Source organism: Myxocyprinus asiaticus, chromosome 21 (assembly GCF_019703515.2).
Source record: "Myxocyprinus asiaticus isolate MX2 ecotype Aquarium Trade chromosome 21, UBuf_Myxa_2, whole genome shotgun sequence".
Taxonomy (NCBI): domain Eukaryota; kingdom Metazoa; phylum Chordata; class Actinopteri; order Cypriniformes; family Catostomidae; genus Myxocyprinus; species Myxocyprinus asiaticus.
In genome coordinates, this window is record NC_059364.1 from 44,543,577 (window position 1) to 44,568,275 (window position 24,699).

Sequence of the window (24,699 nt, forward strand, 5' to 3'; positions counted from 1 at the left end):
ACTTTCTGCATTTTTACATTTTCAATAAAACTTCGTTTAGTATGTTTTTTAAGAGATTTGAATTATGGGGACACTAGAAATGTCCTCATAAACCACATTTATAACATAATACCCTTGTAATTACCAGATTGTAACCTTAAAAAAATGTCCTCATAAACCACCCAAACCCGTCCACACACACACACATTCATCTTGTTACAACCAGGAAAAAATTAGGTTATTACCTGTTATTCTACTCATTTCAGGTATGCAAAAACTGACTAAAATAACTTTAAACAAATCAACCAAAATGCTAAACTTTGACAAAAGTAGTCTTTGATAATGTTTAAATATATATCTAAATGCAGAACTTGTGACAAAATCTAGAAATCATCTTCTCTTTAAACAGGGATGAATAAGTAGCTCTCTGCAGCCATCTAGTGTTTATACTTGTAATTTCATCAGTTTTTTTTTTTTTTTTTGTTTTCTGTTTTTTAAAAAACAAAAATTTTTCATGGACAGCACATTTTGATTCTAGAGACTTTAAGCTTTCAAACGATATATCATTTATGATAAAATATTCATAAGAAAATAAAAAAAAAAGTACATTTTCAAGCTCAAGGTCATATAGGTAAATAAATTAGTAAATAAAATACAATTCCTGTCACTTTTGACCGGGAACAACTGGAACGTGATTTAATGATGAACAGCGCTTAAGGGCTAGATAAACTTGTGCAGGTAAGTTTTCCACTGAGGTGAAAGAATGAACAGTGGAAGAGCTATGGTGTATTAAGCCAGAAAATATTTAATGTTATTATTATTCATTTATGATTTATCTTTCAATACATTTTTATTGTATTGATTTACCTTTTGATTTGACTTGGTGAATTTATCAACATTCTCCACGCCTCATATGATATGCTCTGATGCCCCCCAGTTTGAAAACCATGGTTCTAGAGCATCGACAACATTTTAGAGATTTTTATTTTATTAATTACTCACAGATCTCTGGAGTTTCCCCTGCATTTCTAAACAGTATTGTCAGAAAATATTTAACAAAATAATTTCATACAATTGTTTTAAACTTTAAGGATTGCGCCCAATTCTTATAGAGCTGTTTAATAAAATAGTTTCTAAACAAGTGACTGTTACTTTCTTCATAAACAGGGTTCAACAGGGACAGCTGGGCAGAAAGGCGAGGTGAGCACATCTCCGATCTGGATGTACAGTCACCATTAGCTGTATGTGAGTGTGTTGAGTTGTGTTTGTGTGCATCTCAGAAAGGGACAACAGGAGATCCTGGTCAGAGGGGTCACATCGGCCACCAGGGGCTTCCAGGACAGCCAGGACTGATGGGCCCCTCGGGGCCAAGGGGACAGAGTGGAGACATCGGCCCTGCAGGACCGCCTGGACCTGAGGGACGACCTGTATGTATTTTGTTTTCAAATTTTGGTATTGTTACGCACCATGTGGTTTGCTTTCTTCATTAAAAAAAAAAAACCTGAACGATATATTGAATACTAGAATATTTGCTGGTGATATAAACATTAAGCAACATTGTGAATATTGCAATGATTTTAATACAATTTTTAAGGCCATTCAGTTTCCTTAAGACCGTGTCATCCTTCTCGTTTTGTGATCCTTCCTTGTCTCATGACCTGCTGTATGAGAGTGTTAAGACGAAATGTTTTAATAGCATCTCTGATTTAAACTTAAGTAGCAATAATGCCGTTAAAGTTGGTAAGCTCAATTCATTTCCGTGAATTAATTCAATTATTAATTTGTGACGATTTTGCGAGACTAACCTCTGACGGAAGGTCTATTCACACCAAGTCCGTAAAAAAATTAAACAAAAAAACGTTTTCACTCTTGTACAGTAGGCGGCGATGTTGCTGTTCTACAAACATTTATACCAGTCTCCTGCCTGCACCTTCAGCTGTTAGAGGTTCATATATTGAACACTGTTAACACATTTATTTACCTTATTTGGCATAACTGTTTCATTAGGTTCTTTCCATGCTGTTGATGCATTTTGAGGAGTATATAATCTGTGTGTTTTGTGCGAGTGATCTGAGTAAAGAAAACTGTTGCCTATTTGTTTGCACATGTATTGTGATACAAGTATATTGCAGACAAACTCCCGAACCCAACTTCTCTTTTTATAATGCCTGCATTAATACCTGGATGATATAACAAGGTACAGTGATATAAAAACACGTGGAATAATGTACATTAAGACTAACAGTAGGCTAAAGAATAAAATAGAATAAGAAATCACTGGCTCACTGCCTTCTCCTTATTTAAATTATTGCAATACTTTGTTTTATTGTCCTTGCAATAAAAATAGCAGTGTTGTTCCATATTTCGTTTGTCTACAGTAAAACATGTTTTAATGGGATAAATTATTATGAGCTTAGTGCAAACAAATTGTCAAACCTCGCTGCTATGTTTAATGCCATGAGAATGGGCATAACAGGCACAGTGAGGCACATTGAACTGCAACTATTTATTTTTAATTATATAATTTTCGGGGGTGTTTATCAGCTGCACGTCCAATGCCAGTGTTTGCCAGTTGATTAGAGCCTCCAACACTCTAGATTGAGCATCTGCAGCTGCTCTAAAAAATTACAAAATGCTCTTATCTCATTGGTCGATCAGTTTTCATCGCAGATTGAAGAAAAAAAAATTAACACTCCCCGTAAAAAGTTACTTTTTACGTAATTTTTTAGTAAATTTTTACGGGGAGTGTTAATTTTTTTTTTCTTCAATCTGCGATGAAAACTGATCGACCAATGAGATAAGAGCTTTTTGTAATTTTTTGGTGCTATTCATCCGAAAAAAACTTTTTAATGAATAGCGCCATCGAAATCCATTGTTACCATTAAAAAGCTCGTATAAGCTAGAAAAAAATGGACCTGATGTGAGCAGGCCTTTTAGCTGAGAGAATTTCTCTCATATTTAAGCAAAATGGACATTATAACTGAAATATACCGAAATGTTATTTGAATTGAATCGAGAGCTTGTGAATCAGAATCGAATCAAATCGGGAAATCTGTATCGATACCCAGCCCTGTTATTTGAATATATTATTATGTTGGTGCATATTAACACTTAATGTTCTTTTAGTGAAAAATGTTTTGGGGAAACATGCCATGATAATTTTTAACATAAATATGACAATATTTATTGAATATTGTCAAAAGCCTGAATGATATAGTGTGTGTGTGTGTGTGTGTAACTATCTATCTATCTATATATATATATATTTATTTATTTATTTATTTTTTTTTCTTGACTATATTACCTAGTCCTAATATACATACTGCATATCTAGAATATACAAATATATCTGTAAAGAGATATAATGTTTAGCAGTTGTTTTTTCTCTTCTTATGTGCTGATAAGACAGCTTTGAATTGGGAAATGCATCTAAATACTGGCCGGGCACATGCCTAAAATGTGCTTCCACTGGGAACAGAAAAACAATTTACTATAGCAATCATGTCATATCTTTCTAGATATGGTTTTCTAACCATGAAAAATTAGTTTTCCTCCATATCAATGGAGGATATAACGTTGCATAGTTACATTTTTAATAGAAACTCTTGTGCTTTTGCAGGGGAGAGAGCTAACTGAGCAACATATTCGACAGATCTGCAGAGATGTCCTTCGATGTGAGTACACTAAATTATTAACTGATCTCTCAATAGTCCACTATAGTATTTGGGTAAATGACGCATGGCATATCCATGAACGTCTAATATATCCACATCAATATTTTAGTTTATAAAGTATATATTAAAGTATATACTTTAGGTGCTGTGACTGTTCACTATTTCTTTCAGGTTTTTCACCATTTTCAATCACCTTTTTGTCTTCACTAGTTAAGTTTAAACAGCCCTGTATGACAAATTTTCAAAATGCTGTTTTTAGATTGCATTCCTCTATCTCATGGTAGGTATGGAGCTAGCAAAACCAATGTTGTGGGTTCTATTTCCAGCAAACATACAAAATGTAAATAGAATGTAGACTGGTGTTTCTTCATCTTCAAGCAATTTCATTTTCCAGTTGTTGAATTTTATTAAAACTAACAGATTTCAGCTTTTTTTAATTTTTTATATGAAGTTCACATTAAAGCTGAAGTATGTAACTCGGTCTGTGTTAAAATATTTTCTTCTATCCCAGCTTTATATGCAGAGACAACTATGAGTAAGCCATTACGAGGTTCATTTTCTCGAAAACTGTAAACACTGTGTCTCTGTGGTGCTACGAAAATTCCTCTGTTTGTTTTGAGAAACCCGCTTAGACCCAACAACATTACTCAACCAATGGCTTGATGTGGACTGTAATGCCGTAATGAAATATCCAATGGCAGGCAGGAGGCGTATTCAGAAAGCTGTTTTGAAAACAATAGCCACTTTTCCACCATCGGGCCAAACGGTTCTGAGCAGAGTACGGAACAGTTAAAGTAGCATTTCCACTTAAGCATGGTTTGGCATGGCACGATTATAAACTGTTCTCAGCTAACCGTCAGCTAACCGTACTCAACCGTGCTGGCTAAATGGCTTTAGTACATGGTGACTCAATTTGCAAACGCCAAGGTAACTTATAGTGCTTTTAGTTGTTTCTAGCTTGCCAAGTTTGCTAATATTTGGCTGAAGTTAATAAAAATAATGTATGTTTAGTGTATCTTCTTGATTTAATGATGATGGTTTAACTAGTAGCATACATTTATTTTTTTACATGCCTTTCTCGTCAGGGAAGCAGATTATGAGCTCAAAATATATCAATATATTCTCATATACTATCATGAGTCCTCATGATGATAAACCTCTCGCCTTTTTCACTTTGCTTTCCTTTTTACGACATGGGCTGTGTCTTTTCTGTGTATTAGCAGAGTAAAACCAGGGGAAAAAGCAGTCCTAAAAACAGGAACATGCGATCGTCCTCCATAGCGCAATCGACTGCATTGTTTACCTTTCACGTCATCACCACAGGCAGATCTGTTACGGACATTCTCCTGATTTTACCGCACGAAAGAGGAAAAAGAAACTGTAACCGCTCCAACTGGCCCGGATTGGCACAGAGCGGTACGGTTTTGCGATGAGAGCTGTTTGGCCCGATGGTGGAAAAGCGGCTAATGTTTATTTTTGAAATTCCATTCGGTGCCACTAGTGTCACAGAAATTACGTATGTACAGGCTTTAAAACTGATTTGGAAACTTTTGACCAGGCCTTTTTCATTTATTTTTGTTACTTTTCAAATGCCTTTCATGTAAAGATTTTATTATTATTCTATTCAGCCTTGTCCCAGACTTTCAATATTAAACTAGGAAAATTCATTATAAAAATACAGATTATTACATGTTTCAAACTATGATAATCTAAACAAAGAGTAACATAAACATAAACCATTTTAATATTTATTGTTGGAAAATTATATTATAAATTGAATAGATAAATTACTACAGCTTTACAAAATAACTATTTTAAATGGTGTGTTTATGTTTTTATATAATTACATATTTATGGCATGATTTTAAATGAGACTTCCCAGAAGTATTTCAAGTCAGCTACCCAGATAATCTCATGAAAACAAGTTCAGGTTACATTTCACCCAAAAATCTAATTCCATTATTCTAAAGGGTGATTTTTCTTCGATTTTCATTACTGTAATACAGTCATTTATATTGTATTACAGTACACATTTCTATAGTACAAAGTTGTTGTTTTTTTAATCAGCATAAATTAAATCTATTATATACAAATATAAAATACACAAATATTGTCATGATGTACAGTATAAATACTTGTACACTGTAAATCAGTTGAATTTACAGTAAAATACCTGCAGCTGTGGTTGAAATGTACCATAAAAAAATACGGTTACCATGTTTCAGGCTTTACAGGATGTAATTTTGATGCATATATTTTACAGTATTATGAATTATATAAACTTGATATATTAACCTTCTGGAACTATAAAAATCTGCTTTTCACTTTAAAATGTATTGTTAATCACTGTAGTAACTACAAAAGGCCACATGATGGCTTAAAGTTAATAAAGAGTGGTCCTTCCAGAAGCAATAATTAATACACATGTAGAGAAAGTACACAGTGTCACTCACACAAACACAAAACACCATCAAGGTAACACATGTGACACTACAATAATGCAGTAAACATTAACTAAACTACATCAATTATATCACAGAACACCCCAATGCACATAACTGATATTAAAAATAAGAAGAAACATAACTATTCCCAAAGAATATAATGAAATGTGATGGGTCACGCGGGGAATTCTGGGAACACCCAATTATTGATTTTACCATAATTTTAGCAATAGTTTACCATAAAAAGCACATGTATTCTTACTGTAATTATTTTTTACTGTATATGTTACAGTAACTAATCGTTAACTGATTAACATTTTTACTGTAGCATTTTCACATTCTTTTACTGTTAAAATTACGGACATTTTAGTACAGTGTACTATTGTAATAATATTACAGTTTAAACAATATACAGTATCATTATCTTTTTTTGCCTTACTGTAATAAGAATGAGTTTTGTTATGATTTATTTTTTGCATTACAGTAATAAGAATTGGGGGTAAAATGTGCTTAACTGTCAGGAAAATAATGTGACAAATTTGCTAAACTTTGTAAAAGTCTTATTAATTGTTTCCTTTAAGCAAAATGTATCTTTTGATTTTGGGTGAAATATGATCTGGACATGTTCTGGTCATGTTTTTTGAGATTCACCCATACATATATACACATAAAATGCATAATACATTATGCTGAGATAGAGGTCTGATTATATATTTGGAATGCAGCTGAGATTCCCACACTTCTACTGAGTAGTCAACACAATCATCACAGAAGCTGTGAGCACTGCTATACAAGGACGGGACCTCCAGGCCCCTCGGGGCCACCAGGTCCACAAGGCTCTCGTGGATTCCCAGGGTTATCTGGATCTAATGGGCTCCAGGGTCAACAGGGTTTACCTGGACGGCCTGGTGTCCCTGGCATGAAAGGTATGGCTATTGCATGTTAGCTTAACTCATACTGTGTCACATATATGAATTTTGCGATTATTATTTATTTCAAGATTGCATCTGTCCAGTGGATGTATATTATCAGCGGGGACACATCTGTTTTGCATTTTGCTTTGCGATTTCACTGGAAAGCAGCATGATTTATGGAACAGCGGAGTGAGAAGAGCATGCATCTACATGCACGACAGAACATCGCTGCCTGCTGTCACTCAACGTCACTGTTAAGCTTGTGCCACACTAGCAGACTTAAAACAACTCGTTTTGGCCAAAGGTGTCACAAATGCAGTTTTGCTGAGATCTCGCTCTCTTCAGTCGAAGGAATGTCGCATTTGCCGATACCAAAGTAGCTTTGTGTAGAACACGTATGTCCATATGGAGCTTTCAGTGAATAAATAAATTACTTTCTGTAAAAACAGACTGTTGTGCCTCCATTTTCTGATTTCGTTAGTCATTTTTATAGGGAAAAAATGCTGAAAAAATTCAGTGTTTGTGATGATTTGGCGCCCCCCATTAGGGCTGGGCGATATATCGAATATTCACAATATAATCGCGATGATTTGGCTGACGATATAAAATTAAGCAAAATCGTGTATATCGCAATGATTTTAATGTGCTTTTTATTTGGCCAAGAAGTTTTATATAAAGCGCATCAGTAGACTGACTTCACTATCCTGGGCAGCACAGTTAATCAAAATAACACCAAAATGGCAATATGGTCATATGTGGTTATAAAATTGCAATAGGCTGCAATAAAATTTAGATAAACATGGTCTGTGCTTCAGAATGGGTGACGGGTTGGTCTGTGCACGCGTAGGACTCGTGCGTGTTTTTAGCACTTTTAGAGCAGATCACATGAATTGTGAAAGAAATAAAATACTGAATGTTTAGGCATTTGCGCAATTCCAAATTTTAGTAACTGTTATAAATTATTATACCAATCCACATTGAAGTGCACAAAATGAATTTGTCTGGCTCTTTCTAGGTGATCCAGGAGAAAGGGGTGAAAAAGGAAATCAAGGACGTTCAGAAATTGGAGAGCCAGGTCTCCCTGGACCACCAGGTGAGGAGATACAGCACTTAAACAAATGATAATATAGGAAATGTATTTATTAGTTAATTAATAATTGAAGTAATTCAAGTATAATGACACATGGACTCGCTGGCGGGTCCTCAAAAAAATAACTCAAAAAATTTGTGTCGCAAATTAGCGCCCCTTTGAGGTAATGGGGTAGAAATATTTATATGAAAATAAAAGTCTTTCACATAGCACCTAAATGGACAAGACATATATCAAATGAAAGCTCTAATTTTTTTAGGAATGTGACTGTACTGTTTATACCATAGTTTGAGAGATTTTCAAAAGATTCACAAAGTGAAATATGATTCTGTAAGTCATCAAATACAAACGTCTCTTTTATGCTCTGATAACTGCTGCTTTAAGCTCCAAGTAGCCAAAAACTTTATATCTGCTTTTACCTTATGCAGTTTTATAAAAAATTAGCCATTTTTACTTGTCTGTGAGCTTGCTTGGATTTTGTTCTGGACATCAAAGATATAACATTCAGCCATCCAGCAGGAAAAGCATGCTAAACAAATCATCAGACAAATATTTTTTGACTATTGATGATAAAATGTAAAATAAAATAATAAAAAATAAAATGTAGCTTCTAGTCCACTCAGAGACTGAGATATTAAATGAAATAAGGGTGGTGCATGAACTGAAAATTAGACTGAATGTCTATGGACGAGCACATCTGTGAGGGCTAAAATGTGTTAGGGCACCACCTATATTTCAGATATTTTTATTGTGATGGAATGTGATAGAGATTTTTATTTTTATTTTTATTTTTTTCTAGTGCTTACTGCCATCTAGTGGAATTAAATGAGACTTTTCAAAGTGAGGTAGAGTGAACAGAGCCAGAATTACATGTTTACAATGTTAGTACAACAACAACAAAATATGTTTATCATAAGATTATAAACATACACTATAATTTATGAATAATTGGAGTCTTTTTTTGCAATTAGTTCACAATTAGTATGTGTGAATGTTGAGCTTTTAAATTTGAGTGTGAAAAATTGCAGATGGCAGCCCATAACTGCACCAGGGTATAAGGGGTTAACAATATAACATTATGATGTACAGAAGACTGACTGCTTGTTTCAAATTATCTTAAATTGTTATATAGTATTTATCTCCTAAAAGTCTGCAGGTTTTGTTTCTTTTGTCATAATATCAGTTTTGTTCTAGGTCCAATGGGTCTGGCCGGGGTTGGCAAACCAGGTCACCCAGGGAAGCCAGGCCCGCCCGGTCATAACGGTGAGGAAGGGAAGAGAGGGTACCCTGGCGAGCCCGGTCAGCCAGGCGTGTGCCATCCATCCATGTGCTACAGCGCCATGTTGCGAAGAGATCCTTTCAGTAAAGGGCCAAACTATTGAAACAGCTTTGGCTGAAATGCAGACAGTCAGGATGTGGTGTTGCTCAGTGAATGAAAGACAAAAGTAACAGCCAATCTCAGGATGATCACATGTTCCAAGAGTGTCTTTCACTTATGGACACATGAAGTACCTCTTAAAGTGTATATAATACAATGATGTTGCCTACACTAACACCATGATTGTCCATGTCTTAAAGGGATAGTTCACCCAAAAAAGAAAAGTCTTTAATAATTTAGTCAACTTCATGTTGTTCCAAACACATATGAGTTACTTTTTCCTGTAGAACAAAAGAGAAATGTTGAAGAATGTTCTAGCTACTTTTTTTGCATAAAATGAAAATAAATGGGCACTGGGGCTATCAAGCTCCAAAATGACAAAACAAGCACCATAAAGGTTTCACAAAAGTAGCCCATTCGACTCGTGTACTATATACCAAGTTTTCTGAAGCCATATGATATATCTGTGTTTGAAGCCACTAAAAATCTTTCCCTTATTAGGGTGAGTAAATGATGACAATTACAATTTTGGGATGAACCGAAGTTCCTTAAGCTTTTCTTAAGCTTTTCTGTGTCATAAACTGAGATGTTCCATGATTTATTCACACTGTTTGTCAAGAAGAAATGAAACTAACAATTGTGAAAAGCTTCCAGTGGAAATTTAACCCAGACTTCAGCTTATTTCCTGTCTCTCTTACTCCACCAAGTGGCTTTGACCATCCACTGCCAATCATCTCATATTTATGATGCCGGATTGTTCATTTTGCATTTGTGGTCACCATTTTTGTCAAATTCTGCATCTTAAATGTAAACCATGATGCTCCACAAAATTTTCACGCAAGTTGTCCTCATCTGCAGCACTTCATGCCTTTTTTTCCAATGTTAATGTCTCTCAGAGTTCAATAATAACTCTTGACCCTTTAACTATTACTACCAAGGTTCTCACACCTTTTTACCAATGAATATTCATGACTTTTCCATTCATTTTTAATTATAGGATAAAGGATTTTTAACAATAATTTTAACAAGATTACACACAAATCTAAAATAAAATATTTTAGAGTTAAAATATATATATATGTATATATATATATATATATATATATATATATATATATATATATATATATATATATACATTTAAAAGAAATGTCCATGACATTTTCAGGCCTGGAAAGCAATTTTAAATTCCATTTAGACATTTAGGTTTTCCATAATGGTGAGAATCCTGCATTACACTTTGGATTACAATTGTAATTGTGTATTAAACTATATTAAATATTAAATGAGTAAATTGAATCTTAATCTGTCTGTTTCTACAACAAATTATCATGAATGGCACCTCAAAACTATACAAAACATATCTGAAAACCATTTTGTCTTTTACTCTTGGGTGCTGAAAGGTGTATAGTACCGTGTAATAAAGCATACCTTCCTATAAATGTATCATTTTTTGTTATTTATAAGAACTGATATCGGTTACAGCTACCCCTGTCAGAGCGCTTTCTTATTTTTGCAGTGAATATTATTTTTTTTTTTATAACTTTTTGTGTTTGAATGACTTTTGATAATATTAATTAAAACCTTTTTTTTTTAATTAAATTGCTTGTTGTTCCTTCATTTCCTATAATGTAAGTATTACGTACCACCAAAAGTGACAAAAATGCACCAAAATTAAAAATGTGGAAAGAGCCCCTTAAAGAATTCCTTTTTTGTTGTTGTACATACAGCGGACATATTTCTTCATATTCTAATTTAACATATTATTTATTTAACATATTATTGCATAAAACATTAACTGATATTGATTTAATTTTATAGTTAAGAAATTCAGAATATCAGATTGATAATTTATGTTGATGAATTGGTTGCACTGAAGTGTTTGACATAAAAGGATGACAGGGTATGTTTTAAATATGGTTAGAAAAAACTCATGACTGCAAGTAATAATACAAATAATCCTATACATGATTAATAATGCAACAAGGAGAGCCATCAAGGCGGTTTTGATGTTAAGTTTTGTTGAGTGGTGAATGATCTTTTTTATGAAAGACACATGAAAAGATAAGCATTATTTGAATTTTCAGCTTAAAGTGCCTGAGTTATCAACGTTCAACAATAAAGCTATATTGGCTTAAAAAAAAAAAAAAAAAAAGCTCAAAGCATTTACTATTAAAATACTATGTTGCAAATGCAGTCCCAGAGCCAGTCCTAGCTGTCGCTGTTGCTCTTTTCCATTCCTCTGTGATTAAACTTGCACTCTTGGCTGTGCTCTTCTTGCTATATACGGCAGAATTAGTAAGAGTAGAATGGCAGTATACAATTCCAAACTCAGCTTTGGTCTTCATTGGAAATAATCTCAAAGGTTTTAATGTCATGATAGGGGAGCTGAGATTCAGTGGATTTGTTCTGATCTTTGTACTACTAGTCAAAACTTTGGACCTACCCACTCATTCTTTATTATTACTATTTTCCACATAAGAATAATGAAAATACTATAATAGTACATTTACATTTCTGTTTTTATAATAGGTCTATTTGAATAATAGTATTAAGACTATGAAATAACACAATTGGATGTATAGGAATTATGTAGCGAGTACAAATCAAACCTACCCTATATCTGAACTTCTTTAAAGCCACCCTTTGTCTAGCTCTGCACATTGGCTGCTTTTCCTTTCTATTTCTATTTAAAATTAAAATGTTAGTTTACAAAGTAATTACATTTATATTTGTTTACGAAATTTGAAGCTTTGAAGCTTACGTTTGTAACACTACATTAACATTCCCTTTGTTAAGGGTTTATAAAGAGGTTTATTAATGACTAAGTAATTTACAAATGCATAATAAATCATTTATATGCAGTTATGCAGCAACAGGCAGAAAAGGGGCAAATTTAATCCAATACTTATCAAATGGTAAACTTTTTACCTACATTGTTTAATTTGTTATGAATGCCTTATTAATACAATTTTCATATTTACACCCCCCCCCAAAAAAACATAATATATATATATATATATATTTAATGCCCTAATTCGTGAATAACATATCAAAGCAGCAAAATTCACAGCATATGTCATATGTGGTGAATATGGGCAAAGTAGGACACTTTTGGAAATTTAAATTTCCTAGGCCTTTTTAATTATGAGCCATATACCATATAACCTGAGATTATACTGTACCTTTATGGAAAGCTTAGGATGTCTCCTACCTCAGTCAAAAGCAAAAATGAAGAAATGCTAAATACTGGCAAGAAGAACCTTTAAAGACTCTCTTGTGACAAAATCACAGATTTTTTCAGGCAGTACTTGTAAAGTGGGACACTATTACTAAACTGCACTAAACTGTCATTTGATCATTATTAATGTTATGTAAGTCAACAATAAAGTCAAAACTGATGTCCCACTTTACCAGTATAACCCCGTCCCACTTTCCCTGTATGCCTCTAGTAAAGTGGGATAGAGGAAACATAATTTTATAGAAAATATCTACAAATTATTCGGAATTACTTTCTACATTTTCTGATACACTTTCATGCCATAAACCAATATATGTAACATCTACAAACATTAAGTCAACGGTTACTTTTTTATGATGCTTACAAGATTTACCTCAAACTTCTATATCATTTTCTTTACTATTACTTTTCCCACTGGTAGTCGTGCAATGAGCTCTGCCACATATCCTGATGTAACATCATCGACTTAAAAAGTGGTTTACTTTCCAAAGATTGGTTTAGTAACTATTTTTAACCATTTAAGGAAATACATAAGGATATAATGGGGATCAAGCTTAACAGTCCCACTTTACCCATGTTCACTCTCATAAAGCCTGACGACTGTCAGACCATACTGAACTTTTATGTACATGTTTCTAATGTTGACAACTCTTATAAATAAATACTTCATGTGTCCACTTTATACTAAGGTACATTCTCATAGGTTACTATTGTTGAATAAAGGTTTCACTGTACCACGTTGGTGGAATGATTCACTCTCTGTCTTAAAAAAAAAAAAAAAAAAAAAAAAAAAATATATATATATATATATATATATATATATATATATATATATATATATATATATATATATATATATATATAAAATCTGTCTTGGATGCTACTATTCTGATGCTGGTGAAACTTTGTAATGCAGCACTTTTCGTACCGCTGTCTCCTTAAGATGAATCGCTTATGATGCATCATTCCTCTTTTGTAAGTCGCTTTGGATAAAAGCATCTGCCAAATGAATAAATGTAAATGTAAATAAGTGTTATTAAGCATTTATAAGGTACAATGGCTCACTATTTTGAAAGTCACTCTTTTTTATGCATGTTGTTATAACCGCATATCAGTGATTTATAATGCATTTGTAAATTAGTCATTAATGAACCCCTTTATAATCCTGTTTCAAAAGGATTTGTTTTAAGATAATGAGAAACAGAAATGAAGTCAAGTGTGTTGCAACTTTTGACTGGTGTACAATGAAGCCATACTGCCTATCAATTGGCTTCAAGGCATTCCAATTGCACAATTCACAATTGCAATCGTTTTCCCTTTTAGAAGTTACCGAATGTTGCCTACCATCCATAGCAGGCACCTACTTGGAAAAGTGCACTCAATTGTCATGATAGCTATTATCCAAAGGACTAAGCAACTTTGAAATAAAGCTGGCAGGTGCTTTTCCTTTGAGTAATCACGAAAGGTCTCGTATTTCAAGTGTCTCTCATTTCACGGTAAGGTTGCATTCATGCCCCAGGTCAATGATGTTTTATAAATACGCCCGCTAGAGGTTGCAAACCCTCCAGATAGTGGGACGGACTACTGAGTTCAACACTTTTTCAAGGATGTAGTCTACTGTTGGTGCATGCACAACTTGAGGTAGTTCATGCACAGACTCTTGAGAGTGTGCACCTCTATTCCCAGGCATCACTGGTGCCATATACAGGTGAAGAGCCCTCCGTTCTTTCTACTTTTATACGCTATTTGGACATTATTATTTGCATAAACCAATTCACTGAAGTGACAAAAGTGAAGATGTTGCCTAACAATGGCACAGCAGTTTTTGGATGGTAGGTGCGCAAGAGTTGACCTGAGCATCACTGTGGAGTCTAAAAGGAGTTTGTTTTAAATTTGGGAGGAATAACGACTTTGTAATTAGGAAACCCACGACAACGGAGCGAATTTTGCAAAGAAACGAAACAAAACAAAACAACAACAACCGAAAGCTGTTTTTAATGGTGCACCATGGAGAGCACCTCCATCAACCCAGCACACGCTTGGTAAAAGCATCATTCTGAGAGATGAAAATGAGAGCGCCAACATTTGGACTTGTGTGGAGCTGTCTGGGGTTTCTTCACAGCGTTCAGTGCGGTTTAGGAGACAACCATGTGCACTCCAGCTTCATATACCGGCGGTTGCGTAACCACGAGCGGCGAGAGATCCAGAGAGAAATCCTCTCCATCCTGGGCTTGCCGCACCGTCCCAGGCCCTTCTCTCCGGGCAAACAAGCGTCATCGGCACCTCTTTTCATGTTGGACCTGTACAACGCGATGACGACCGGGGAGGAGGAATCGCTCCTCGGAAAGGCGCTCGCGGGGAAACCGCGTAAAAGCGTGTCTGCAGTTCCACAAGGATACTCGCGCGCGCCGCAGCAGCCGTACCGCGCGGCGTCCCTGACAAGCCAGAGCCCGCCTTTGGCCACCGCGCACGACACCAACTTTCTCAACGACGCGGATATGGTGATGAGTTTTGTCAATCTAGGTAGGTATGTTGGGTTTAGTTAAGAATGGCAGCGCGTGATGCTGGTTTGTCGGGCGCGCGCTGCATCGCCAAATTGTCTCGCGCTGTATCCTGAGAGCGCGTGCTACTATTAAGTCCTCACGTTTTGCTATATCTGTAATAATAATAATAGTGATTTCGAAATTATCCTCTTAGTCTCCTTTCAGAAATGTTTAACGTGTCTTTCTGCGGTAATGTTATAATCACGTGAATGTTATCTAGTAACATATTTACGGTTTTTGGTCAATTTAACACTTTGGGTGAAAACTACCAAAATAAACAACTGACATACGTGATTCAGATGTCAGACAAGCGTGACAATGCTTTGCATTTATTCATGTTTTCTATTTGGGGTTTCTGAGACTCCAGTGCTCTCTTTGTAAAAAAAATAACAGCAATTTCGAAATTGCTCTTAAAAGTTTCTCTGACTGAAACAAAACCAAGTATGCATGGCATTATTCAAGTTTATGTGCTCTGTTTTACTAAGTAGAAATGCACTTGTTTATAAAGTTGATTATTACTGTATGTAGTAATGATATTGCTTCTGCTGGGGATCAGTTTGATCTCAGTAAAATAAATAAATAAACAACTTGGGAAAAATACTGTAGAACATAAAGTAAAGAACTGGCAGGAGTCTTAAATTTGCAATTTATTTATTAATAATTTTTAGGTATAAGTATGACGTTTCTAGGATCTCAAAGAAATGTAACATTTTTCATGTAAGATGGTTAAAAATCAAGTTGAAATTGTGTTTATAGCCAGTTTTCTCACTATATACAATATAAAACTTTTCAAAACAGCTAACAGGCAAAAAATGGCAACTGTGTATGGGACTTAAAACATTATAAAATACAATATTTCAATAATAATGGAAAGAAATACATTATAATATAGTCATGTTTTATAAATGCTTTATAATATATTATAAATATAGTTTAAATTATATCAGTGTAAAGCCTCTTCCAATTTGACTTGATTTAATCATGTAGTGTACTTCAAATCACAAAGTGGTTTTAAATTTCAATTTAAATCTTTATTAGACTATTCAAGCAAGATTAGTCTTATTATAATAGTTGTTATTATTATGCAGTTTTACATTGTTGCTGTCTTTACACGTTTATGTGTCTTCTTGATGTTGTTTCATGTATTTTTTTAAATATCAAATACAGTACCCTCTTATCATTCCAGTGTCCTGAAAGCAGGTGAATTGTTTAACAAAATGTCAGTTTATAGCTATTATAGTTACAGTAATATAGTCGTACACATTTAAGCTGTCCTTGAAAACTCTATGAACTGTGCATATATATGACTGTATGGTTACTGGAAACTCTGAGGCAATTGCAGGTTACAAAAATCACAGTTTTGGAAAGGCTTACAATGGAAGTGAATGTGGCCAGTCCATAAACGTTAAAATAGACAGTTTCAAAAGTATAGCTATGAAACTTAAACATTGTATGTGTTAAAATGGATTTAGTATGATAAAATTGCTTAATAACTTTACTAATCTGAGTAAAGTTATATAGAATATTACAACCTCACAGACGACACAATGCTGGTTAACCCTGTAAGTGATTTTATCGCACTAAAAGCATTTAGTTAAATTATGTTAATATAAAGTTTATGTTTTGTGGTTATACTTTTGAAACAATGGATTGGCCCCATTCACTTCCATTGTAAGTGCCTTACTGTAACTGCAATTTTTATTTTGATTCGTCCCTCATATATATATATATATATATATATATATATATATATATATATATATATATATATATATAAATTAGGGACAAATCAAATATATTATCTGTTGTAATCAACATTATGCTACAAATGCTGTCGATTGAGCTTAACATGTTTACTCTATTTAATACACTATTTTAAACTAAGTAAGTTTTATAATAATTGTTTTTTGTATTATGCAGTTTTATATTGTTGCTGTGTATCTTTTTTAAATATCATAGTGCCCTCTTATATGTCCTTAAATTTAAAGAGCAGGCGAATTTTTAGCCGAATGTCTGTTTATAGTTACTATAGTTACAGTAATATAGTTGTACACATTTAAGCTGCCCTTGAAAACTCCATAAACTGTGTATATATAGGACTGTGTGATTACTGGAAACTCTGAGGCAATTGCAGCTTACAGAGAAAATAAAAAGTAGATAGACTACTTCTTAGAAAACACACACAGTGAATGTGGAGTAAAAAATATGACCCAAATTATGAAGGATGTTAGCATACAGGTTTTGTTAATATCCTGTCATTGCTAATAATATATTTTTCTCTTCACTGTTATTTGAAGAATGCTGTGATAAGTTGATAAGTATTCTCTGAAGTATACACAGCTTCAGTGGCTGTGACCTCTCACCTCACAGTTAATGTAAACTTATCAAGTGACTGTCTGACCTGAGCGTAATTTGCCTTAATTACTTCCTGTTGTTAAGCAGAGGAAAGAACTGGAAGAAAGCTGCTTTTGGTCACAATCTGGTGCCAGTAGCTAGTGGAGTTTCTCTTTCTTTGCTAATCTAATTTATGTGTTAGAGACTGCTATAGTCATATTTTTTGCATGCTCTTCCATGGACATAACTTTAAGGGCCATTGTTCAGGATATAATCATACACCAGAATTAATTACAAAAGTCTTGAATGAATGTGAGGGTTTTTATCAATTTATCATACTTTTTTCTTTCTTTCTTTTACCAAAGTTTGGTCCTCAGGTAAGGCAGAGTAAATAAACATGTGCGTTACAAGGTAGAGTTCACCATCATCACCTTAACCGCACACCATCTGTTTTCACTCAAGAGAATGAGGGCTTGTACTCTATCTGCTCTTAGAGCAATGCAACTCTTTTAATGTAAAACGACACAGAGCTAAAGTACTCATAGTATCCTGTATATTTTGCAGCCTCTCTAAACACTGTGGTCCAAAGAATGGGTTTAATAAAAGCAGCTTTTCTACAAGCTTTAAAAATTATCAGGAAGTACACCAATGTAAGATAGATGAGAAATGTCATCATAAAATCTCTTTAAAACTGTTTCTCCTAGACAGCAATAAGATTAAACTGAGACCTTTGCTTGACTTTTCTGCTTCTCAGATTTTGCACGAGGAGCGTTTCAGGAGATCTAAAAAAAATGAGCATGTTTACATGCACAACAGTATGCTGATAAACACCAACAATCTGACAATGCAAGAAACCCGTGGTTACATGAGCCTTGAAATCGTCAGATTATTCTCTGCTTTTGACGTCAAAGCGTAAACAGTCATGCGCACAACATTTGCATACACTGGATAAGCCGGTATGAGCACCGGTCAAGGTGTTTACATGCAATGCGAAATCAGGATAATGAGCAAAAATCTACGTGTGCCAATTGGTTTATGCTCAAACCGTTTAAGTGTGTTCGGTGTAAGAACATGCACAATGTTTCAAACGGTGCTCAGATTAGCCAAAGTATGCAATCAACAGCTAGATACCTCAATATTTCCTCAAATATTTATCATAAAAATCTTAGTGTATGTCAATAATTGTCTCATTTGTGTCTGTTTGTATTCCTACATTAACAGTATTTGTGCCACAATGTTAATAACAACACACAAAATTGTAATTTGTTAATTTATAAAATAAAAAAATTATAAATGGCAGTTTCAGACACTTACAATGGAAGTGAATGGGGCCAGTCTGTAAACATTAAAGGAATATTCCGGGTTCAATACAACTGAAGCTTAATCGACAGCATTTGTGACTATATTAATTACCACAAAAATTAATTTTGACATGCCCCTCCTTTTCCTTTTAAAAAGCCAATCTGTAAACGTTAAAATACTCACAGTTTAAAGTTATAGCCAATTTTACAACTTTGTTGCCACGACGACAAACCCTAAAACCCTAAAATGACTTTAAAAACACCAATATGAACTACTTTACAGCTCAAATAATACACAAGCTTTATCAGAAGAAATTAATGTGCTTTTATAAAATTATAAGCTTCACATTTCTGATTTGAAACTCTCCAAATATTGGCCCCATTCACTTCCATTGTAAGTGCCTCACTGTAATCTTGTTTTTTGCTTCTTTTTTTTTAAAGAAGGGACGAGTCAAAATAATTTTTTGTGTTAATAAACATTATGCCACAAATGCTGTCGATTGAGCTCAACTTGTATTGAACCCGGATAAAAGATATATCTTGCGATGCACTCGGACACATCATCAGTGATGTTACCCGGGGTCATAGGGTGTTTAGGGTCTTTCGAATATCATACAGCCTCGCCCGAGCGACCCAGCCATGGTTGATCAAGCCCCAACTTGAGTCTGAGCAGCATTCTGCCACGAGTCACTCTGCTCAACACATTTTTAAAAGCAAAAGTTATATATGTTAAGATTAGTTGATGCACTATGAACTAACATGAACTAACAATGAACAATTGTGTTTTTATCAACAAAAATGAACAAAGATTAATAAATACTTTAAACAATAAATTGTTCATTGTTAGTTCATGATACCTAATGCATTAACTAATATTAACAAATGGTACCTTTTTGTAAAATGTTAACGTATAACTACAAGACATAAACATTGTATGTGTTGAAATGGATTTAGTGTGATAAAATCGCTTACTAACCTTACTAATCCATGTAAAGTTATTTAGAATTTTTCAACTTCATTGCCATGACAAAGCAATGCCGATGCATGTAGTGCTTTTCGTATCACACTAAAGGTATGTTAACATGTATAATATTTTTACATTTTGTGGTTGTACTTTTGAAACAATGGACTGGTCCCATTCACTTCCACTGTATGTGCCTTACTGTAACTGAAATTTACTTTCTCTTTCTCTCTCTCTCTCTCTCTCTCTCTCTCTCTCTCTCTCTCTTTTTTTGTTTTCAAAAATATGATCTGTGGTAATCAACATTATGCCACAAATGCTGTCGATTGAGCACAACTTGTACTGAATCCGGAACATACCTTTAACTTATTGTTTTGAATGTAACAAAATGCAAAAGGTGCCTTTACTTTCAATTATCTATTCAGTTAATCTAATGAATTAATATCTCCATTGCCCAAAAAGCACTATTTCCACCACCTCTGGTCTTAATCAGCAGCCAAGACGTGAAGTTGAGTCGGGCCAGCTGGTGTAACTGTGGCCTGCCCTCTGACCTCTGCGTGTTAAGTAACTACAGACTTTCACTGTAGATAAACTATCAGAGAATTTCACTGACACCAAAGCAAACACACTTCAGCCTTTCTGCTCTATGCTGCTCTACATATCACATATCACCCTGCATGCTTTGTGTTGTAAAAGAAAATGACAGTGGGCTACATGGGTGTACTAATGGCAGTAACACTACAGGGAGACAATGTTTAATCATTCTTTTTAAAAAACAAAAACAAAAAACAATGCATTCTGTAGTTCTTTGCGGTAATGATAACAACTAACTATTTTTATTCTCATGAAAATTACGTGTCTGTGTGACTGTCGGTGGCATTTTTGCAAAACGAAATTACGTGGTTCATTACACATATTGTGGAAGTTCCAAGGTAAAATATCAACTGTGTGGTGCTAAAATGTTCTTTTTTTAGGTTAATGCTATATCGAGTTTAAAATCAACAAAACCTACCTTCCTACACTTAACCTTAAACCTAAACTTAATCGATAGTGTCATAAAAGCAAATATGAAATGAAAAACGCAATTGCTGTAGCAACCATGTCATTTTGTGATGCTTCTATGACACTTTTGACTCACATGCTGACTCAAGTGTTCTACAGTACTCGTACCCCGCAGTCCTTTGCATCACAAGTGTAACGTGCTATACAGTGGTGAATTCTCAGGGCCAGCAAAGCCTTCTCTGCTGGCCTAACATGTCTAATAAATAAATATTTTTTTCATCCTTTCATTCTCAATCACCTTTTGCCTATTTATTTTCAATTGCTTTCCACTCCTAATTCATCTAAAAACGAATAGCAAACGACAAACAGTTTATCCAATCAGAATTTATTTCTTGACGCTTACAAGGGTGTGACGACTGGTTCACAAATCGCATGCCCAAAGCCAAAGCCGAGCGCTTCCGAAGCAGCGCGTGAGTCTGAGCTCCACCCCGTTAAGCCTTCAGAATTTCTACAGAATCCCTCAACAGTGCAAGTGAATAGGCATCTAAAGTCAGATTGTCAGTTTCATCAGCCAATCAGATTTATTTATTTGTTCTTGGTGGGTGTGGTCTTTAGAATATGTCCCAGTCGAAGCCTTCTAGCTGGCCTTGAGTGACGCAATCACACTTTAAGTGATGTACGTAATTTGAAAGCGAAGAGTGCGAGATCTAGCTGACGAGTCGACTGTCATTACTGCCGCTATTGCCATTGAGAAAGAGATCCTTATGGATTTAAAAACCTGAGATCTAAACAGGAAAGGAGAGCCAATTTTTACTTCAAGTAAATTGATAAGTGCTTTTTGCATTGTTATAGCAACATCAGGAGTTTTCTAAGTGTAAATTAGGCTGGCTGGAGCATTCAGTATCAGTTTAAGTTTTGAAAAGTAACCGTGTACCCTTACGAAACAAAAATTATTGCAAGCAATATTTAGATCACAAATATTATTAGAGAGCTTTGTCCTGGTATTAGAACTTGTTGGTTTTGGCTTTCGTGCGTGGACGTGTTTTAAAAATGTCAATTGGTATTATTATTTGGCTGCGATGTAATGTATGATGTCCATAGGCATAGGGTGTCTTATTAATTGTGAAACTGTGTTTTCTTAATGGCATGAATCGCACTGAAGGCCAAGACTTAAAATGCACCGGCCGCCACTGGCGCTATATAGTAGTAAAGTCAGTCATGTACTATAGTAAAAGTGTTTAGATGTCAGAAGAAAGCTTTGTGTGAGGAACATGGTGAAAAGTATGTGTATATGAACTGTTAACCTGCCATTATTGTGATTTATGTAAAAAATGAATAAAAGTCACTGTAGCGCAGAGTTTAATTCACCAGGAAACTGCGATTGTATGATATGTACAATGAGCCAAATAAAAATCATTTTGCAAAAATGTAGGTATAGTAAAGTGGTTCTGAGACCTGGGCTGCGTTTCCCAAAAGCATCACAAATTTAAGTTGATCGTAGAGACCATTGGCGCCGATGCTTTTGGGATGCTTTTGGGAAATGCAGCCCAGGCTGATTCGTTTTTATGGACGCAACAATTATGTTTTATTATGAGCCTCTCCCAAATGGATGGAATACCCAATAATTGTTAAAGTGAAAAAAAAAAAAAAATCCAAAAATTCATGAAAATGATCCCCCATGTAATGACTGATTTAACTGCAGATTACATCCTAAAATGATGCTGATGAAAATGGAACAGCCTTGACTAGAAAATAAATAAATACAATAAAATAAAAAATGTTGTCCTTTAAAGGAGTGGGTAATTTTTTAAGAGGATAACATTTTTTTTTATTTTTTTTGTATCCCAATATTCCGAGGCAACTATAAGTAAACAATTTCTAGGTTGATTCCTCCAAAAGGTGTTAACAACACTGTTGCTCTTTGGTGCTATCAAAACATTTCTCTGATTGAGTGACCCAACAGTGCATTTCCGAAACATAGGATGGCAGGTAAAGACATATTCATATTAATGGTAATTCGTTACCTGATTTGTTAGGGTTAGGTTTAGGAGGTAGGGTTATGGTTGGGTTACAGTTTCTCCGACCAATCAGGTAGGGTTTTCCTGATGAATATTACTGAATCGTCCAATAAAGCATAACTTTACTCATAAATATAAATGACTCTTCCACTGCCATCCTACGTGTCAAAAATTTGCGACTCGACCAGGGGTGCATCTCCCAAAAGCAACGTTAGCCAACTATGGTCAAAAGTTGGGTTCTATATCTTTCATATATATATATATATATATATATATATATATATATATATATATATATATATATATATGAAAACTTCTTATTCCGGGGTTTTGCAGAAAGCAGCGTTCTGATACATCACGTAAACATGAATGCAGCCGTTTAAGGGATTAAAGGCTGTTTAAAGAAAGCACTTGAACTCAGACGGTACCTGTGGAGAACATAGCTTATGTGTCCATATTAATGCTCACTCTAAGTGAAGTTCTTATCGGTTTTTCAAGAGTGCACATGTGCATATGTGCTCAAGTGCATCGGGGGAACCCCAAAGTCTGATGTAAAGGGAAACCCCGCTATTGCAGCGCAATGTAACTGTCACATTTACATAGTGCATGCAGCTTTTGTGCTTTCACAAAATAAATGTTAATAAGCTATTGTAATTTAATATCCGCAAAGGTTATTACTCCTCTCTCTGCAAAACTGCAAAACCCAGGGCTGGGTTAAGCCTCACTGGGGCCCTGGGCTAGCTAATGCATTTTAATTAGGTCACATGATCTACAGCTCTACACAGGTTAACCAACGTCATAATAAGCTAATTAATATTCATGAGCCATGCCCCTAAATATTCGCTCATGACCCAGAGAGTCGCAAACTACCAACATACAGTATATGATCACAGAAAACTCGCCAATGACACATATGTCAAAGCTTGTCCAATAAAGAACAAATAGTAAATACATCAGCCCTTAAATGGATGTTAGTATGAATGTAACATAGACAGAAATAATTTTGTTTAGACTGCGGAATACATACAAATATAGCCCACGCCAATGAGGATAAATAAATTTGCCATGCAATCATGTTAAAACTACTAAAACAGTCAAGCAGAGATCTACATAAAATTAAATGACACTCACCACTATCATCAAACTACTTAAATGCCCTCTTCATGGTCTTCTTGAAAGCAAGCCCTCAAATAAATATTTGAAATCCAAAAGGTGCAGGGGATCGTCGTGCTCTGTTAACATTGTCATCGTACAGTTCAGTCTGTTATAATTCACTGACGTCCTCAGCTGATTTTGATTAGGCTGATCTCCAAAAAAAAACTCTTTCTGGTTCAAGGGTGAATTCAATTATAAGTGCTTAGAGTATGGAGCCAATTCAGACAGGTAATGCATATAAATACATATTTTCATAATGTGAATCAACATCCTTGTGTGATTTATTTTTTTCCGATGTTAAAATAATGTCTCTTATTGCAGAGACAATTATAGCCTACTGCAAGTAAGCCATTTATAGGTTGATTTCCCCCAAAGATGTAAACACTGGCTCTGTAGCACTTTCAAAACTTTGCTGTCTTAGTTTGAGTGATGTGTCAATTTCTAGCTCAACCAATTGCGTGACTTTGAGGCGGGAGTACCTGTAATACACTGATTAGCTGTGAATTTACTCGTTTTTGCAAACAATAGCAGACTAAGAGTGGCAAGAGTGTACAGGAAAATTGTTTAGAAATAATAATGATTTTTTACAGAGTTTGGTGTCGCCGAAATGACACAATTCATATTAAAATTCATATTTGATCGCGTGTATCCGTGGCCCCTCTTAG

At 34.6% G+C, this 24,699-nt stretch overlaps 2 protein-coding genes across 5 annotated transcripts in view; both read left to right on the forward strand.

Annotated features, from left to right (window-relative positions):
• The window catches only part of LOC127411725 (collagen alpha-1(XXI) chain-like), a 134,571-nt gene extending 123,405 nt beyond the window's left edge, over positions 1 to 11,166 (forward strand). For all 4 annotated transcript variants that reach the window (XM_051647435.1, XM_051647432.1, XM_051647434.1 and 1 more), the window contains 6 exons: positions 1,147 to 1,179; positions 1,260 to 1,406; positions 3,599 to 3,653; positions 6,823 to 7,023; positions 8,027 to 8,104; positions 9,296 to 11,166. In XM_051647435.1, the coding sequence (XP_051503395.1) occupies positions 1,147 to 1,179; positions 1,260 to 1,406; positions 3,599 to 3,653; positions 6,823 to 7,023; positions 8,027 to 8,104; positions 9,296 to 9,483 (702 nt within the window). In that variant the 3' untranslated portion in view covers positions 9,484 to 11,166. The remainder of the gene's footprint in view (positions 1 to 1,146; positions 1,180 to 1,259; positions 1,407 to 3,598; positions 3,654 to 6,822; positions 7,024 to 8,026; positions 8,105 to 9,295) is intronic.
• Positions 11,167 to 14,340: 3,174 nt separating this feature from the next.
• Positions 14,341 to 24,699, forward strand: part of LOC127411742 (bone morphogenetic protein 5-like) — a 62,608-nt gene continuing 52,249 nt past the window's right edge. Inside the window, exon 1 of the mRNA XM_051647473.1 lies at positions 14,341 to 15,243. Coding sequence (XP_051503433.1) covers positions 14,784 to 15,243 — 460 coding nt within the window. The 5' untranslated portion in view covers positions 14,341 to 14,783. The remainder of the gene's footprint in view (positions 15,244 to 24,699) is intronic.